The 20,497-nt window shown below is 36.8% G+C and overlaps 1 protein-coding gene across 4 annotated transcripts in view; it reads right to left on the minus strand.

Annotated features, from left to right (window-relative positions):
- LOC147349201 (uncharacterized) overlaps window positions 1-20,497 on the minus strand; it is a 372,827-nt gene that overhangs the window by 6,105 nt on the left and 346,225 nt on the right. For 2 of the 4 annotated variants that reach the window (XR_015149583.1, XR_015149578.1), the window contains exons 3-4: window positions 16,820-16,905; window positions 14,358-14,471 (exon numbers count right to left, since the gene is read on the minus strand). Coding sequence is in view for 1 of the 4 variants with exons in the window: in XM_086363379.1 (XP_086219505.1) it covers window positions 14,358-14,471 (114 nt within the window). In the remaining 3 variants the exon portion in view is untranslated. The remainder of the gene's footprint in view (window positions 1-14,357; window positions 14,472-16,819; window positions 16,906-20,497) is intronic. The other 2 variants (XR_015149584.1, XM_086363379.1) reach the window with 1 other exon arrangement.

Consider the following 20,497-nt stretch of genomic DNA (forward strand, 5'->3'; position numbering starts at 1 on the left):
GAGTTTTGATACCTAAGCAGAAACAGAAAATAAGAAATATCTGAAATTCACATTGAACATATTGTAACTTCACATTTATACAAAAAACTGTGAAATCAGGCATCCTTATCAATTTAGGGAAATAAGGTCTATACGACCTGAAGAGTGATTTTACTCTCCTCAAAGTAGGAAAAACAAAATGAATTTTAGAAACCTTAAAATTCTACCATTGTGATGACTGAACTCATGAAAAAAGTATTGGGCCATGATTCACTGAAGATCTTAGAAATACATTAAATAATTCAGGACCATTTTACAAGCTAACAGAGAACTTATTCTAGAAGATCTATTTCCTAGATTCATATTACAATGAATATTTTAACATTTCATATCTATTTAATATCTACTTAAGAATGTATTTTGAAAGAAAATATCAAAGGATTTTTTCTAGATGGTTTAATCTTAAAATTATTTTTTCTAATTGAACAAAAAATACTTATATACATGACTTGTTTTTATAGATCTCTTCATGTGTTTATTAAATGCCTGATCTAGTTGTAATCCTACCATTATAACAGCAGAATAGCCTGATCTATACCTACAATTTCTGGTATAGGTGGTGGCACTGTTCTTTATAAGTTGGCACACATTATCACTTTAAATTATTTCAACCTATCTACATGAATATTGTTTATATGCAATTCCCTGGTGGCTCAGTTGGTAAAGAATCCGCCTGCAATGCGAGAGACCTAGGTTCGATCCCTGGGTTGGGAAGATCCCCTGGAAGAGTGCATGGCAACCCACTCCAGTATTCTTGCCTGGAGAATCCCCATGGATGGAGGAGCCTGCAGGCTATAATCCATGGGGTCTAAAAGAGTCAGACATGACTGACTAAGCATTCACACTTGAAGAGTACATTAAAAAGTGTGTGTTTATACCAGTACCAATATTCCTGGTATTATTTTTATATCATTAAACATAATAAAATATACAAATCATTAAAGAAAAGGTGCTTTTATATTTTCAACAGTAAATTAAACATGTAATTTCTCACTTGACTGTCTGCATGGAATCTTTGGCAGTATATTTCAAATGCCCTAGACTAGTGGGATTGAGTTTTAACAAATTTTGACAGAGGTTTTTATCAATATTAATATATCACCAGTGAAATATTTGAGCTCATTATCAAAATAAAACAGCATGACCTAATTACAATAACTAGCTATACTGTGGCTTAAAACAGCAACCTTATTTAACTAATATATATGAAAATTTAGGTAACATTTGAATTGAAACTTTTTGTGGGTTTGTATGATAAGTAAATAAGTGTTTGTTTAATAAGTAAAAGTGTTTGTGCAAGTATTCCTGTTTTAATTTGTTGAAAGAAGAAAATCATTTATCAACTGTTAGCATATTTGCATATTCAGTAGAAATAGAAAAAAAGTTTAATGATTCTATTAAATTTATATAAATGGTTCTTTGCCCACGGATTTGAAATAAACTAATATGAATCTCTTTTAGGTGGTACTGATACAGTATGTTGTCTAGAAATAATTATCTTCTCTACTGCTGCTGCCGCTGCTGCTGCTAAGTCGCTTCAGTCGTGTCTGACTCTGTGCGACCCCATAGACCGCAGCCCACCAGGCTTCCCGTCCCTGGGATTCTCCAGGCAAGAACACTGGAGTGGGTTGCCATTTCCTTCTCCAATGCATGAAAGTGAAAGGTGAAAGTGAAGTCGCTCAGTCGTGTCGGACTCTGTGCGACCCCATAGACTGCAGCCCACCAGGCTCCTCCGTCCATGGGATTTTCCAGGCCAGAGTACTGGAGTGGGGTGTCATTGCCTTCTCCGTCTTCTCTACTGAGGCAAAAGCTTTCTGAGTACTTTGGCCAGTGTTCCATGAATTATGAGACTTTTCATGCTAGCTGGTGGAGACATGGGTTATTCTCAATCCTGCTGCTTCTGCTGCTGCTAACTCGCTTCGGTCGTGTCCGACTCTGTATGACTCCATAGACGGCAGCCCACCAGGCTGCCCCCGTCCCTGGGATTCTCCAGGCAAGAATACTGGAGAGGGTTGCCATTTCTTTCTCCAATGCATGAAAGTGAAAAGCGAAAGAAGTCGCTCAGTCGTGTTCGACTCTTAACGACTCCATGGACTGCAGCCTACCTGGCTCCTCCATCCATGGGATTTTCCAGGCAAGAGTACCGGAGTGGGTTGCCATTGCCTTCTCCAATTTTAAATCTTATATCCCTCCAAATAGTTCATTTAGGCAATTTTGTGCTTACAGAATCTGTTCCTTGTCCCTCAAGTGTCACTGACCTCTACATGATATTCAATGTCTTATGTCATGCATTTTACCCAGTTTTCGGTGGCTGTGCAGGACAGACAATGAGCCCTAGATTAAGACTGCTCAGGTTTCACCTAATAAACTATGAAGGGATCAATCTGTCTCCAAGAAGTTTAAATACAATCCACAGCAAATCTCAATAATATTTGCAAGAATAATAAAAAAAAAAATTATCCATCATCAAATTTCTTCCAGCCATGATGGAGTAACAGGGCATTAGAGCTCTGCTTCAGTATGCATACCTCTTCTCTGGAACTCCATTTTGCAAAAACAAAGTTCAGGGAACTCCCAAGGATTCTAACTCTATATCCTCCATTCAAGGATATCTATGTGCTCTGATAGGCTCCTCCTTCCTTTGCTACAGCTAGAAAATTCTCTTTAGACTTTAATTTATGGCAATATCAGAACTTAGTCATTTGTTTCTTTTTTTTTTTTCAGATAGTCAATATCTGAAAACAATTGTTTCTATAGTTTAGGTTTTTAGTTGTTTATTTTAGGAGAGCAAATTAGATGAATCTTATTCCATTTGGCAAGAGGTAGAAATTGTCTCCAGAGATTTTTAATCTTGAAATTTAACAAAACAGCAGGTTAACCCACTATATTAATGATTTTTACACTGATTTGACTTGTGAACAGAAAGCAAATGTTTTAGACACCTCAGTAAAACATGTATAAAGTAGACAGTAGGATATCAACCTTAAAAAAAGTCAAAGGTATTTTTCACTCAGTAAAGTTTGTAGGAGTTCTGTGATTTTCAGCATATTGAGATATTCCCATCAAAGTGCAAACTAAGCTGTCAAGCCTCATAGCACTTATTCTGAAAAAAGAATGATAAGTATTTTAGGCATTTGGGGATTTTGGAAGTTAAGTATTCCATAGTTGTGTGAGCTATATCAACTCATTTTGAAAGTAAAAGTGAAAGTCGCTTAGTTGTGTCTGACTCTTTGCAACCCCGTGGGCTATACAGACCATGGAATTCTCCAGGCCAGAAAACTGGAGTGGGTAGCCTTTCCCTTCTCCAGGGGATCTTCCCAACCTAGGGATCAAAGCCAGGTCTCCCGCATTGTCGGTGAATTCTTTACCAGCTGAGCCACAAGGGAAGCCCAAGAGCTGGAGTGAGTAGCCTATCCCTTCTCCAGGGGATGTTCCCGACTCAGGAATTGAACCAGGATTTACTGAATTGCATCTTTACCCTGAGCCATCAGAGAAGCCCAGCTATCAACTCATCATAGATTCACCTTTTAGACTTACAGTTCCTTCAAAGGCCATAGCAAGAGAAGCTCTCCAGCAAATCCAAACTGTAGTACCAGCTGACCTAAGACTTGAAACCTGAACTAATGATCTAACAGAATCATTGATGCTTGAAGAACCAGTGTTGTAAGAAACCTCTGAAAAGATCAATGGGAAATTCATAGCCCAGAACTCTGGTATATCTCCCTTCTTCTGCAGGTGTCTATTCTCCTTTTGACAATTAACTATGACTTGTTAATGGAATTGGGTAGACAGCAAATGCCTAACCAGGAACATCCAGTCATCATGAGATCTAAGCTTCCCATTATGAACTTACCACTGTCTGATCTAACTCTTCACAAGGAGCATTGGAGTGGGGCGGGGGAGGGGGAGCATGTGCAGCATCTGAGTATCATCAAATGAAAATGATTTATAAGAAAATGAGCTCAAGTAGACCCAGAAATTAATGTAGGTTGAGTAAGAAGGTGACTTGGGCTCTTTCGATACTTATTCCTATTGCTTTGCCTCTTGTCCTTCAATCCATGCTATGGTATCCTCAGAAGTTCATTATGACCAAATGACTGAGGAGGAAGAAATCTAAGTGTGAATTACAGTTTACTCTACATTATTCAATGGCATAATCTGAATTAGTGGGAAAGTTCAAGCATTTAAGCCTACTCAGGAATAAATCTGAAAATGTTGGCAATAGTTTGGCTGAATGGTCAAGGATTCAAAAGAAAGAGGATTGAGAAGTCAGTGACAAAAAGGACTATGGACGATATAAATGGGTGGACATTTCAGAATGGGCACATTGTGCATGCCCAAGAAAGGGGTGTCTACTGCAGAGGTGTTCTTAATCATCAGATGGCATTCTGATTGCTACTCTCATTGCTTAAATGATGTTTCCTTTGGCTGCTTAAATGTAGCTACCCTGTCTTTGTAATTCTGGGATTGTGTCATATCAGATATTAGAGAACTCACTTTCCATGGAAACATTCCTAATGTCAACCCTAGTCACTGTTAAAGAGTAAAGACGGTCACTACTGAGCTTCTCAGTATGTTGATACTCTCATCATTGGTGCAGTTCTTTTTCTTTTTCCTTAAAGAAATTGTCTCCTAGGCTCTCTGGTGATGATATTCATGGGATAGATTCTCGGGTAATACACAAGCAGTCCCTAAATTCCTAGAAACTTTTCTCAAATTTTCCCAAGGAAATACTAGTTTTGATATGATTTTCACTGTAGGCATATAATTATCAAAATATGGTGCCAGAACCAGCAGCATCAATATCATCTGGGATTCTACTGGAAATGTACATTTCCATGTGTATCAAATCAGATACCCCTGGGTGGAGGCCCCAGTCATCTGTGTTTTACTAAGACCTCCAAGTTATTCTTACACTAAAATGTAACAATTACTCCTGTAGACCATCATCAAATTCAAGTTTTACAGAGCTTGCTCAGAATGAGGCCAGTTTCAGGCACCAAGTATGTTTTACAAAGCATGAAATGTCAAATTATAGTGTATTGCTTTCTCTTAAAATTGCATGTGTTTGGTAAATAATGTGTTCATTAAATTAAGTAAACATGTATGTGGGAACATATAAAGTAATTGTGTACCCCTGCCATAAAACAAGATGCATTCTTAATGCTCAGTTTATTTATTTCTATATTTCATGTATAATTGCATTTGCACTAATGTAACCATATTTTAGCATATTATGTTTTTGTCAGATGTTGGTATATGAGTGTTATGCCAGCAAAATAGTACTTTTTCTATTTTCTGAAAAAAATAACATGTAGTATTGGTGTTTTATTGTTAAATATTCAATAGAATTTAGTGAAATTGTGAATTATGTAGGCCTGGGTTTTCTTTTATGTAAGTTTTGAATAAAAAATTTAATTTCTTTAATAGAGATTATTCAAACTTTCCCTTTCTTTTCCCTTAGTGAGTTGTATTTTTAGGAAAATTTCACTTCATCTAAGCAGTTCAATTTGTTGCAACTCTTTTTCCATAATCTTTTTATCATTTTAATGTCAGCAGGATTTGTTATGAAAATCTTTATTTTTATTCCTGATATTGATGCATTGATTCTTTCTTGATTTTAATGACCAGTCCAGTTTGGAGGTCTGCCAATTTTCTTGATCATTTCAATCACAATATTTGTTTGTTTGTTGTTTAAATTGGATTTCTGCAATCATCTTCATTACTTATTTCTATTTCTTTTCAACTTACTTTGCTCTTTTTTTTTTTTTCTAGTTTCTCATTTTTGGACTTTAACATGGTAGGCAGAATAATACCTCCCCCAAAATACCCACATTTCAGTCCTCCAAACCTATGAGTAAACTACCTTACATGACAAAAGGGACTTTGAAGGTACAATTAAGTTAGGGATATAGAAATGGGGAGATTTCTGGATTATACTGGTGGGCAGAAAGTAATCTTAAAGTTCCTTATAATGGAAGGCAAAAGAATCAAAATTAGAGAAGATCATAGAAGCAGAGATGGGCTTTCCTGGAGGCTCAGTAGTAAAGAACCCACTTGCCAATGCAGGAGACATAGGTTCGATCCCTGGGTCTGGGTCAGGAAAATCCCCTAGAGAAGAGAATGTCAACCCACTCCAATATTCTTGCCTGGGAGATCCCATGGACGAGGAACCTGGCAGGCTACAGTCCACGGGGTCACAAAAAGAGTCAAACATGACTTACTGACTAAACAAGAACAAAGATAAAAGTAAAAGTCAGAGTAACAACATTGCTGGAAGGAGTCATGAGCCGAGGAATACAGGCAGCGTCTAAAATCTAGCAAAGGAAAGGAAGCTATTCTCCTGTAGAACCTCCAGGAGGTATGCAGCCCTGCCTCCTAAGATCTGTTTTCATATTTCTGACCTCCAAATGGTAATTTTGTCCAACCTAGATAGCATATTCAAAAGCAGAGACGTTACTTTGCCAACAAAGGTCCATCTAGTCAAGGCTATGGTTTTTCCTGTAGTCATGTATGGATGTGAGAGTTGGACTGTGAAGAAGGCTGAGCACCGAAGAATTGATGCTTTTGAACTGTGGTGTTGGAGAAGACTCTTGAGAGTCCCTTGGATTGCAAGGAGATCCAACCAGTCCATTCTAAAGGAGATCAGTCCTGGGTGTTCTTTGGAAGGAATGATGCTAAAGCTGAAACTCCAGTACTTTGGCCACCTCATGCGAAGAGTTGACTCACTGGAAAAGACTCTGATGCTGGGAGGGATTGGGGGCAGGAGGAGAAGGGGATGACAGAGGATGAGATGGCTGGATGGCATCACTGACTCGATGGACGTGAGTGTGAGTGAACTCTGGGAGTTGGTGATGGACAGGGAGGCCTGGCGTGCTAAATTCATGGGCTTGCAAAGAGTCGGACACGACTGAGTGACTGAAATGAACTGAACTGAACTGATAGTTCTGTACATTAAGTCACTAAATTTATGGTAATATATTGTAGCAACAGTAAGAATATAATACACATAGAAATGTATTTTATTTTTGTTTTTAGTAACATAATTTAAAATTACATTTATCTCTAAACACTACTTTAGCTGTTGCTGCTGCTGCTGCTAAGTCGCTTCAGTCCTGTCTGACTCTGTGTGACCACATAGATGGCAGCCCGCCAGGCTTTGCCATCCCTGGGATTCTCCAGGCAAGAACACTGGAGTGGGTTGCCATTTCCTTTTCCAATGTATGAAAGTGAAAGGTGAAAGTGAAGTTGCTCAGTCTTGTCCGACTCTTAGCGACCCCATGGACTGCAGCCTATCAGGCTCCTCCATCCATGGGATTTTCCAAGCAAGAGTACTGGAGTGGGGTGCCATTGTCTTCTCTGCTACTTTAGCTACATTCTGTAAATTTTGATATTTATATTTTTAATGTCATTCAATTAAAAATATTTTCTAATTTCTCTTGTGATTTCATCTATGGTCTATGAGCAATGTGGTATTTTGTTTCCAAATATAGGCTTTTCCAGGTACATTAATGTTACTGACTTTTAGGTATTTGTTGTCCAATATATTAGCAACTACCAGTCACATGTAGCTGATAAAAACTTGGGATGAATTGAAACTGGAATTAAAGTATATAAAACTATAAAATCATAACATTTCAAAGACTTACTATGCAAACATTATCTATAAAATGTAAATATTTCAATAATATAGTATAATAATTCAATGTAAAACATAATATTTTCTATATACTAGATTAAAAATACATTATTAAATTAAAATAAATTTTATATGTCTCTTTTTCCTTTCATGTGGTTAATAAGATTTTTAAATTACACATGTCACTCACATTTGGGGCTTACACAATCTTTCTAGTGAACAGCATTGTCGTAGTCTAACCCCACTGTAATCAACTTCCTCACCTACACATATATTTTTCCTCACATTCTCTAGCCTATCTTCTTATTATCTGTTTGGCTTTTTCATCATCAATGACAGCATGTTAGAAAGCAAACTTCAAGCATTCTCAACTCTAACAATCAAAACTCATCTACTGTAATATGAAAAATCCAGTTTCATTGCTTTCCCACACACTAATCCTACCATTTTTATTTCTGAACCTATTCATATTACAATGCCTGGCAATCATTATTAGTCCCTCACAGGATCCCTGAATTGCACTGTCTCTGACAGTGACACGAACTCAAGTTAAACTCAATTATCAGTTCCTGTTTTGACTGCAGCTAAGTAGAATGAACGCTGGTGAGAAAGCAACACAAAAATGTCTTGCTTAGTGTTATTGGAAATTCATGGCATCAAGGCAAAGAAAAAGAATCACATCACAATTGTCAATGATGTCTGATTTTCTGTTTCCGCAAATGAAAATTTCACATTCTTTCTCTCCTAAACCCTCCTACTTTGTCTAGGGGTATGCATTGAGGTACTATCAATTCAATGGTGAAAAACAGTATTGTTATTATTGCTTAGTAATATCCAGTGGTGCCAATATGTGAATAAAATGTGTAATTACTTACCTTAGATCAAGTGATCCCAGAAAAAACTTGGAAGAGAAATTTTTAAGCTAAAGATCTGTATTATCAGGCTGAGCCAAATGCACAAAAAATAGTATGTATATCAAAGGACTGCTTTATCATTTTATCAAAAACCATACAGTTGTACTTCTTTCAAAACAGAAAAAAATCTGTATAGTTCAACGTAGTCTTTTTTAATAATACAATTCTAAATTAATATCCTTTGGATCTTTTCAGTATTTTTAAATGAACTAAAACATATTAAATAAGCACATTGTGCTTGTAATCAGAAAATATTTTGATGTGATTTGATTGCTAACACATTAAATTTAAAACCCTACAGTTGAGAACATGCCAGTATTCAAGCAATCTTGCAATACTTTAGGTTTTAGGGAGAATATTTTAAAATTCTGGTGTATGACACAATTCGCAAATAGTTTAGAATGTTTGCCTAGTTCTTTGCATGAAATAAGTCCTATTTTATATAATAATATACATGTTTTATAATATATATATATATATATTCATAAAGGGAAAATAGAACCAATTGAATAATGCATGAATATAATTAACATTAATACATTCATTTCAAAAGACTTTAAGACATACAGTCAGTTTCTGTTCTGTGGGCACCACATTTGCATCAACCAATATAAATAAATAGAAAAGATGTTTTCAGTGATATGAACAGTGGACACACTATTCAATCTCTCCAATTCTATGAATCGAGGTCATTTCTCAAACTGAAAATAATTGCCAGTTCTCCAGCTAAGGGCTCAAACTGGTATTAATCTAGTTTCAAATCCAAACAATATGAAGCCCTAATTAAGTAAGTATGGACATAAAAATTCATCATAGCCTTGTTTTGTTCCTATTCTTGCCTTCTTAGTTCTGTTTATGTCATTTCTGCTCTGTCTTTGTCATAAAGCCCATTTTGTAGAAACTAGGTCCATGTCTTGCTCCTCTCTACCTACATCTGACCTTTGATAACATTTCTGGGTCCTATTTTCTCCCAGTCTTAGAATTGAGGACATAAAATGCATCCATGAGAAAGGTATCTATAAACTGTTACTCTACATTAGGAAGGACTTTGATTTAGGAAACTTCCATGGATGGGGAACTTGGTTCCACAGGCAATGTGAGAACACTGTTTTGCTGCTAACTTTACTTTTTTAAACATCTCCTTAAAATTCTTTTTCTGGTTGGTATTCTTTACTTGTCCTATTTCACTATTTCCAATAATTTTTAAAATCCATTCTAGTATATTTTTCTTTCTTTTTTTTAATTTTAATTTTTTTAAAAAATTTAATTAATTAATTTTACTTTACAATATTGTATTGGTTTTGCCATACGTTGACTTGAATCTGCCCTGAGTGTACATGTGTTCCCCATCCTGAACCCCCCTCCCACCTCCCTTCCCCTACCATCCCTCTGGGTCATTTCAGTGCACCAGCCCAGAGCAACCTGTATCATGCATTGAACCTGGACCAGTGATTCGTTTCACATGTGATAATTTACATGTTTCAATGCCATTCTCCCATATCATCCCACCCTCACGCTCTCCCATAGAGTCCAAAAGACTGTTCTATACATCAGTGTCTCTTTTGCTGTCTCGCATACAGGGTTATCGTTACCATCTTTCTAAATTCCATATATATGTGTTAGTATACTGTATTGGCGGTGAAGGCAATGGCACCCCGCTCCAGTACTCCTGCCTGGAAAATCCCATGGATGGAGGAATCTGGTAGGCTGTGGTCCATGAAGTCGCTAGGAGTCAGACACGACTGAGGGACTTCCCTTTCACTTTCCACTTTCATGCATTGGAGAAGGAAATGGCAACCCACTCCAGTGTTCTTGCCTGGAGAATCCCAGGGACGGAGGAGACTGGTGGGCTGCTGTCTATGGGGTCGCACAGAGTGGGACACGACTGACGTGACTTAGCAGCAGTAGCAGCAGCAGCAGTATACTCTATTGGTGTTTTTCCTTCTGGCTTACTTCACTCTGTATAATAGGCTCCAGTTTCATCCACCTCATTAGAACTGATTCAAATGTATTCTTTTTAATGGCTGAGTAATACTCCATTGTGCATATGTACCACCGCTTTCTTATCCATTCATCTGCTGATGGGCATCTAGGTTGCTTCCGTGTCCTGGCTATTATAAACAGTGCTGCAATGAACATTGGGGTACATGTGTCTCTTTCCCTTCTGGTTTCCTCAGTGTGTATGCCCAGCAGTGGGACTGCTGGATCATAAGGCAGTTCTATTTCCAGTTTTTTAAGGAATCTCCACACTGTTCTCCATAGTGGCTATACTAGTTTGCATTCCCACCAACAATGTAAGAGGGTTCCCTTTTCTCCACCCCCTCTCCAGCATTTATTGCTTGTAGACTTTTGGATCACAGCCATTCTTCTGGTGTGAAATGGTACCTCATAGTGGTTTTGATTTGCATTTCTCTGATAATGAGTGATGTTGAGCATCTTTTCATGTGTTTGTTAGCCATCTGTATGTCTTCTTTGGAGAAATGCCTATTTAGTTCTTTGGCCCATTTTTTGATTGGGTCATTTATTTTTCTGGAGTTGAGCTGTAGGAGTTCCTTGTATATTTTTGAGATTAGTTGTTCATCAGTTGCTTCATTTGCTATTATTTTCTCCCATTCTGAAGGCTGCCTTTTCACCTTGCTAATAGTTTCCTTTGTTGTGCAGAAGCTTTTAAGTTTAATTAGGTCCCTCAAATGCATTCTTTTTAATGGCTGAGTAATACTCCATTGTGTATATGTACCACAGCTTTCTTATCCATTCATCTGCTGATGGACATCTAGGTTGCTTCCATGTCCTGGCTATTATAAACAGTGCTGCTATGAACACTGGGGTACACCTGTCTCTTTCACTTCTGGTTTCCTCAGTGTGTATGCCCAGCAGTGGGATTGCTGGATCATAAGGCAGTTCTATTTCCAGTTTTTTAAGGATTCTCCACACTGTTCTCCATAGTGGCTGTACTAGTTTGCATTCCCACCAACAGTGTAAGAGGGTTTCCTTTCCTGCACACCCTCTCCAGCATTTATTGCTTGTAGACTTCTGGATCGCAGCCATTCTAACTGGCGTGAAATGGTACCTCATTGTGGTTTTGATTTGCATTTCTCTGATAATGAGTGATGTTGAGCATCTTTTCATGTGTTTGTTAGCCATCTGTATGTCTTCTTTGGAGAAATGTCTGTTTAGTTCTTTGGCCCACTTAATCCATTCTACTATATTTTTCAATGCTTTCCTCATATACTTCTGAACATTTACAGTGGCATCCTAAGTGCTAATTATAATAATATCTGTGCTCCTTCTTAACAATTTGGATTATTTTTCATTATTGAAAAACATTGTTAAACTTGATGGTTTACAAAATTATTGTCAGTAGTTTCTCCCTGGTGCTTAATCTCCTTCCATATCTATTGCTTCACAGAAGGCTCTTCCTCTGCCACTCAGCTGACATTATCTGTCCAGGGTCTCTAGTTGGTGCTTTGTTTGCATTACATATCCCCATGGTGATCTCATCAACAGTCAGAGATCCAACTAACATATGTCTTACTATATGATTTTGAAGCATATATTTCAAATAGGAGGTCCTATCAAATTACAAAAGTTTATTTCCAGTGTAACTATAATAATAGACTACCCAAAATCGAATACAATACTAATAGAAGAAAAATAAAGTGTCAGTAACCAAAATCACTGTGAATCAGGTACAATGATAAATAAACATGGCAGCTGGCTTCAAAGTCTTCACATGACTGCCAGGTACTAAAGACATCATTACAAAATATTGTTTAAGTACAAACCAGAAATATGTTTAGCATAATGGAGCTTTCTAGATTAAACACCCATGGAGCTTTGTCTTTTATTGCTCTCTGCTCTATCAAAGCTGTCAACTTTGTCACTTGTAAGAGGTCATGATTTATAGATATTTTCCCCAAACCACAGATTGTAAGTTGGAGGATGAAAGGATGATGGTGTAGATATGGACCACATAAAAGGCCAGGAATTATTAACATGAGCCATTTGTACTGAGTGTGCAAAATAAACTCTGTTAAGTAAATACGAGCACTCCAAGATAATACAAAAACAGCACACTGGCATTTCAGTTTTGCCCCACTGGAGTCATCAAGCACTGTGTCAAGAAGAGAAGTTGTGTTTCACGAGCTGAAAAGGCAACTAGTCAGAATCTTGGTGGGATCTAGAATCTGGAATCAGGGGATCAACTGGGTTGGTTCTAACAGAAATGAAAATCTAAATTACTTTAGACAGTGTACTTCTGGTATTGGGGCCTCAAAGGACAATATCTACAAGAGTTATGGACTGAAAAGCACAGGTTAGAGCACACTATGTTGAGTGTAATATCAACAGAGGAGCATTTTAGTATTTTTTTTCTCTTTTAAACTACATTGATCTCTGCTGGAAGTTGGATCTGCAGGATTTAGCTCTGCTGCTGCTGCTAAGTCGCTTCAGTCTGGCTTTAATTTGTTGACCCAGTGTTGAAATGCCCCATAAAACAGAGGTATTGTGTATCATTAAGGACCAAGAGTGGAGAAGGCAATGGCACCCCACTGCAGTACTCTTGCCTGGAAAATCCCATGGATGGAGGAGCCTGGTGGGCTGCAGTCCATGGGGTCCCTAAGAGTCGGACACGACTGAGCGACTTCACTTTGACTTTTCACTTTCATGCATTGGAGAAGGAAATGGCAACCCACTCCAGTGTTCTTGCCTGGAGAATCCCAGGGATGGGGGAGCCTGGTGGGCTGCCGTCTATGGGGTCGCACGGAGTAGGACACGACTGAAGCGACTTAGCAGCAGCAGCAGCAAGGACCAAGAGCAGCACCACTGTAATAGAATGATAGACAGCAGGACTTTTCTCTTTTACCTCTAAAAGTTTGAGACATTGTGGGGTTTTTTTGTTTGTTTGTTTTTTTGTTTTTAATTTTATTTTATTCTTAAACTTTACAATATTGTGTTAGTTTTGCCAAATATCGAAATGAATCTGCCACAGGTATACATGTGTTCCCCATCCTGAGCCCTCCTCCCTCCTCCCTCCCCATACCCTCCCTCTGGGTCGTCCCAGTGCACCAGCCCCAAGCAGCCAGTATCGTGCATCAAACCTGGACTGGTGACTCGTTTCATACATGATATTATACATGCTTCAATGCCATTCTCCCAAATCTTCCCACAGATTGTATATGTCCCTGAGTGGAAGAAATGCAGCCTTAGAAAGTTTTTTTTTTTTTTTCTTTAGGTAGATTTTACGATTTCCAATGGAGCCACTTGTACTGGACAGATATGTAAAATTAAAGAAAGAGTACATGCCTCTAATGGTGAATTCTGTCAGAGAAAGCCTCACAGCAATTATGTCTTGTCAAAGTTCTGAATAATTTATATTAATAAAAAGTATGCCAAGTGAACAAGGTGGTGAAGAGTTAAGAGTGCTACAAGAATGAAGCAAACATGAACCAAAGCATTAAGGCATGAAACAGAATAGTTTATCCAGGGAATTAAGAGTTCTGCAGTGGTACAGTATGTGCTTCAAAACAACATAGATATACTTGTTCTGGTATCCATAGCACCGAAGCAGTTTTAAACAAAGAGTGGACCGGTAGTAATTGTATAAGGTAAACCAGTACATAAACTAATGTAAAGTAGAAGGAGACTGAATCAGGTAAAAACTTAAGAAAAGGTTAACTTCTAAAGTTACTTGTAGGCCATAATAAGACACTTTAGTTTTATTCATCAGTAAAATAGTGTTGTATTGTCATCATAGGAATGATTACCTTTTTTTGAGTTGTCTGGGAAGTTGGTGTGGAGCTCAGGAGAGAGGAGGAACTCTTCAACAACAAATCCTCTACATGCAAATTTTCTTCACAAATCGAGACTTTGATATATTTCTAGAAAAGAAATTTGATTAGAGATGAGATTTATTTAAAATTTTAGAAATACTAGAAAAAATGAAAATCACATATCTTAATTATCACTTTGTTGCATGTTCAAATTCTTCAAATGAATGTGAATTTCAAAATAATGCAATCACAACTTAAGGTGCTTTAAACAACCTCATTTACCTCAACATTAATTTCCTCCTCTTATCATCTCAATTACATTTACATTGCAAATAGCTTTACTTTGATGATTTGTAATCAATTTTATATTTATATTGTGATAACAGAAATTAGTGTTCTGATGACTAAATCACTTAATGCAATAATCTCACTACACAAATTCACATAATCACTCTGACTAAAATATATTTGTACACACAGCTTGGGGGGAAAAGTGTCTTTGATGACATACTAATTTTATTGTAATGCTGTGCATCTGAATGACTTCCAATTTATTGAGACTGTTTGGTAAATAAAATGCTTTATACAAACACACATAGAATGACCTAATAGATGAATGATCATTTTATATGAATTCAAATTCATGAAAATATAGATATTATGTATATGTTATCAATGAAAGGCTAATCCTCAGATTGGGAGCATTGAGAGATGGGTCTCAGGTTCAAGTTCTAAGTGTATGCACAAACAGGGAATCATTAGCAGTGTTATAATATGTGCTTTAAAGTAACAATAGATATATTTATTCTGGTATTCATTACACTGAAGCAGTTTTAGGGAAAGAGCAGTAATTCTTTTGCAATATACTTATGTATCAAACCAGTATGTTGTCATTTAACATAACACCCTCCAGGTTCATCCATGTTATAATAAATGGCAGGATTTCCTTATTTCCTTCTTTCTCATGACTGAATAATAGTCCCCTATATTTGGGTATATATATTCCCCTTGACACACTCATCAGTTGAAGACATAAGCCAAACAGAGAAAGACAAATAATGATTTATATCATTTGTATATGAAAATTTAAGAAGCTGAACTGATAAAAACAGTGAGTAGAATGGTAGTTATTCAGTTTTCAATTTTGTCTTTATCTTGCTTTAATATCTAGAATCAAACTCAAGATAATTTGAGTTGTGAGTGTTATCTTATTTCTGAATTAGTTACTATAAGATTTAAATTATCTATTTCTGTATTATTTGGTAGAACTAGTGTCTCTGTATATGTGAACCTCAGGTTTTCGTCAGTAGAAGATATTTACTTATTTATGAAAAGTCTAATGACTACAATGCCATTTAGTTTACTGTTTAACCCTGTTAGTTTGTCATTAACATTTCTCTAGGAAATTACACATTTTAGCTAATTATATCAAAATAATTTGCAAAGGACTTTTTAGAAGATTCAGATAAACACTCAAGGAAAAAAATTACACACACACACGCACACACACACACATATATATATATACACAAACATATACATGATTCGGAGAAGGCGATGGCACCCCACTCCAGTACTCTTGCCTGGAAAATCCCATGGACGGAGGAGCCTGGTGGGCTGCAGTCCATGGGGTCCCTAAGAGTCGGACACGACTGAGCGACTTCACTTTGACTTTTCACTTTCACGCATTGGAGAAGGAAATGGCAACCCACTCCAGTGTTCTTGCCTGGAGAATCCCAGGGATTGGGGAGCCTGGTGGGCTGCCATCTATGGGGTCGCACAGAGTCGGACACAACTGAAGCGACTTAGCAGTAGCAGCAGCATACATGATTATTAAATATTTTACCAACAAATTTGACCTGTCAGTTAGGAAGGAATAAAGGAAATTAGCTAACCCCTCTAAGTTAATTTTAAAATCATGTTCTTTGTCTTTCTATGATCCTCTACAAATAATTACCTTTATCCATTTTGCAACAATAAAATGCCCTATATAGTATTTTTCTACATCCAGGATCAAACCTAGGAATATATATGTAAAGGAAATCAAGATCAATGCAACAACAGCAACACTACCTTAATTCCTTGTACAGCATTGTAGGGTTTATATAATACATTATATTAGTTATCTCATTTAATGTACACTGCATTTCTACCAAGAAAGGGTTGTATCCATATGATCAAATAATGTGACAACATTATTAATGAGTCACTCAGATTACACAGCTGAGATTTATTACGTCTTCAGACAACAAATTAAATGTTATTTTAACTATACTTCATATTCTTGTCTTCTTAAAAGTACTGTTTAGAATAACTTGAAATATTAAAATCCATCAATGAAATCCACCCTGCCAAAGAATCTATTATTTCTCCTGAAAAATACATGTCCTATTTTGGTTAGAGAAATAAGAAACTACTGAAAGAATACTATAAAATGAATCTCCAATATGACAAACCTGAGAGCTTAGAAAAGGCAGATCTTTTCACACCTTTAAACTGGAAACATCAAAAGCATCTGGAAATTGAATTTTCACAGTAGGGGCTGAAAAGGAAAAGTAAGAACATAACGATATAGTACTTAATTATCATAATTCACCCCCAGGTGTTGAAATGTTCAGAAAAGATATATTTATAATGAGTATCAAACCATGTATTCACAAACTGCAAAAGATAAAAAGTTTCGGTGAAACATCATGTGTGTTATACAAGGAAGATAAAGCAAAGTTAATTTTTGCCAAGTATTGGTATTTTCTCCTGATAGTCACATAGAAATGAAAATTTTATACAGTTACTTGTGTTACAATCTGTTGATAAACTGAGTGAGGCAATTGCTATAAGATACAAAGTCTTATAATAATTGCCAAATCATATTGTTCACCACTAAGAGTAGCATTATATAAATGCATAATCTTTTGTGGAAATCTGTATTAGTGTCACTGGACTATTGGCTGTCACAGGTAAATGTAAGCATGACATAAATAGGAACTATAAGACTGTCAAAAAGTTATAATTTCACCAAGGCGAAGAATGTATAATTTGAAGAAAAATAAGGAAATTGCATATTGCACGCAAAATAACTTTAAAAATCTTACTGCCTGTGTAGTTTTGAAATTTGACATTTAAAAATGCCAGTTAAAATAAGCAGAGAGAGAAAAAATAAATTGATAGCTACAGATATTGGGAATTTCCATTTTCTTTGTATGCAATAGGAGTTGATATTTCTTACTATCTCTGAAAAACCATACATGAACTAAGAGAAGTTGAGGAAATAAAGCAGTTTCGTGGTCCATCTCAGCATGACAATGTGAATACATTTACATATCCTAAAATACATGCCTAGATACATATCCTAAAATACATGTTCTTGACTAAAATACATGCCTAAAACTGAATACAATTAGATATCCTAAAAATGAATATAAGACTGTATGTCTCTTAAAAGATCCTCACAAGTGAGTACTATAAATAAATAATTTCAACTTAGGTTCTTATTTACTACAGGAAAATTTTATAGTAAAATTTTCAAATTTTACTATAAAAGGTCTGTATGGTCAATGTAGTCACATATGGATGTGAGAGTTGGACCATAAAGAAAGCTGAGCACTGAAGAATTGATACTTTTGAACTGTGGTGTTGGAGAAGACTTGACAGTCCCTTGGACTGCAAGGAGATCAAATCAGTCAATCCTAAAGAAATCAACCCTGAATATTCATTGGAAAGAATGATGCTGAGGCTTCAATACTTTGGCCACCTGATTTGAAGAACTGACTCATTGGAAAAGATCCTGGTGCTGGGAAAGATTGAAGGCAGGAGGAGAAGGGAATGACAGAGGATGAGATGGTTGGATGGCATCACCAACTCGATGGACATGAGTTTGAGCAAGCTCCGGGAGTTGGTGATGGACAGGGAAGCCTGGTGTGCTGCAGTCCATGGGGTTACAAAGAATCGGACAGGACTGAGCAACTGAACTAAACTGAAGACATAGTGCTTTTCTATAGACACACACACACACACACACACACATACACACACACACACATACACACACACACATTAAGTGCTGAGAAATATCTAAGCTTAAAAACATAAGTTTATATTGAAGGAAAACTTTCATTCCCAAAAGGTGTTATTAATCAAGCAGATAGGTCTATGAAATATCCTTAGAATAATATCATCTTATGCTGTACACATTAAACTTAACAGAGTTGTATATCAATTATCTCAATAGTAGGGAAAAGTTGATTAAAGCAGAGGAAAATTTGTTAAAATATCTAAAATCTACTTAGGTAGATATTAGATTTTTGAGGCTGAACAAAATGTTTTCCTTTGTATTCCCGATTTCTCAGCTCCATGTATCTCATGTTCCCTTTTCTCTCAGCACTCGCTCCATATTTCGGATATTTATCTGGTGATATGATCATTGTTCCTGAGAGTTGCTAGTCCAGCCTCTTCAGGGTAAATATAACCTTCCACCAGATAAGACAATTCACAGGAATGTCCTAGGAATTCCTGAGTTCCATCCTTGTTTTTCCCTCTCTGTGCAACACCAAGCCCATTTTCCCTTTATGTTTAACACCACTCTCCCTAGGGCATGTTGTATACTGCTTTGGCTATTTGTGCATTGGGTTCAAACAATCCCATTTCAATTAAATATAATATTTCCACTTATAGGTTGTGGTCTCTGAGCTTTAGAATAATACTATTTTAACTGCTGGGCTTCCCAGGTGGCCCCGTGATAAAGAATCTGCCTGCCAAGCAGGAGAGGCAGGTTCAATCCCTGGCTCAGGAAGATACCCTGGAGAAAGAAAGGAAAATTCATTTCAGTGTTCTTGCCTGGAAAACTCCATGGACAGAAAAACCTTTGGTGGGCTAGAGTCCTTGGGGTTGCAAGGACTTAGAGACTAGGGGCTAAAGAGCAGTAGCATTCCAAGCGCTGGCAATACCTTCTTTTGATGTCACCCAAATATGCTCCCTTTGTGAAAATGTATTCCTCTGTGCCCTTTTAAATTGTACACTTTTTGTATATATTTTAACACAATAGTAATTTTATCATAAGCATAAATGTTTGCAGTAAAATAATTTATGAAGAAACCTAGATTTCATGCACGTACATAGAAGATTTCTGAAAAATACAAAGGAAATACTTCTCTGGAAAAATTGGATTTTAAGTGGACTGGATAATTCATATTAATTATATAGGGTTTAGTGCTGTTTAGACAGATTTAGACAGATTAAAGTATATATTTAATTTCAAAATTTCAAATATCAATTTTAAATATCTCCTGCTTATCTGATGACAATAGTATTAACTAATTAACTCGTAGATAGAAATGTTTACCAATGTCTATAAATAAAGTTTTGACTTATCATACTGTTCATGGGGTTCTGAAGGCAAGAATGCTGAAGTGGTTTACCATTCCCTTCTCCAGTGGATCACTTTGTCAGATTTCCAGGAGAAATAGCAACAAGCTCAGATATGCAGATGACACAACCCTTAAGGCAGAAAGCAATGAAGAACTAAAGAGCTTCTTATGAAGGAGAAAGAGGAGAGTAAAAAAGCTGGCTTAAAACTCAACATTTAAAAAACTAAGATCATGGCATCCAGTCCCATCACTTCATGGCAAACAGATGAAGAAACAATGGAAATAGAGACTTTATTTTCTTAGGCTCCAAAATCACTGTGGATGGTGACTGCAGCAATGAAATGAAAATGGTTCCTCCTTGGAAGAAAAGTTATGACAAAACTAGACAGTATATTAAAAAGCAGAGACATCACTTTGCCAACAGAGGTCCATCTAGTCAAAGCTATGACTTTCCCAGTAGTCATGTATGGATGTGAGAGTTGGACTATAAAGAAAGCTGAGCACTGAAGAATTGATGCTTTTGAACTGTGGAGTTGAAGAAGACTCTTGAGAGTCCCTTGGACTGCAAAGAGATCAAACCAGTCAATCCTAAAAGAAATCAACCCTGAATATTCACTGGAAGAACTGATGCTGAAGCTGTGGATCACTTTGGCCACAGGTCCATTTTGTGGCCATTCAGCCACTAAGGCCCAATACTTTGGCCACCTCATGCGAGGAGCCAAATGATTGGAAAAGACAGTGATGCTGGGAAAGATTGAAGGCGGGGAGAAG

Source organism: Bos grunniens, chromosome 21 (assembly GCF_055505025.1).
Source record: "Bos grunniens cultivar Pamir isolate PY7600 chromosome 21, Bosgru_T2T1.0, whole genome shotgun sequence".
Taxonomy (NCBI): domain Eukaryota; kingdom Metazoa; phylum Chordata; class Mammalia; order Artiodactyla; family Bovidae; genus Bos; species Bos grunniens.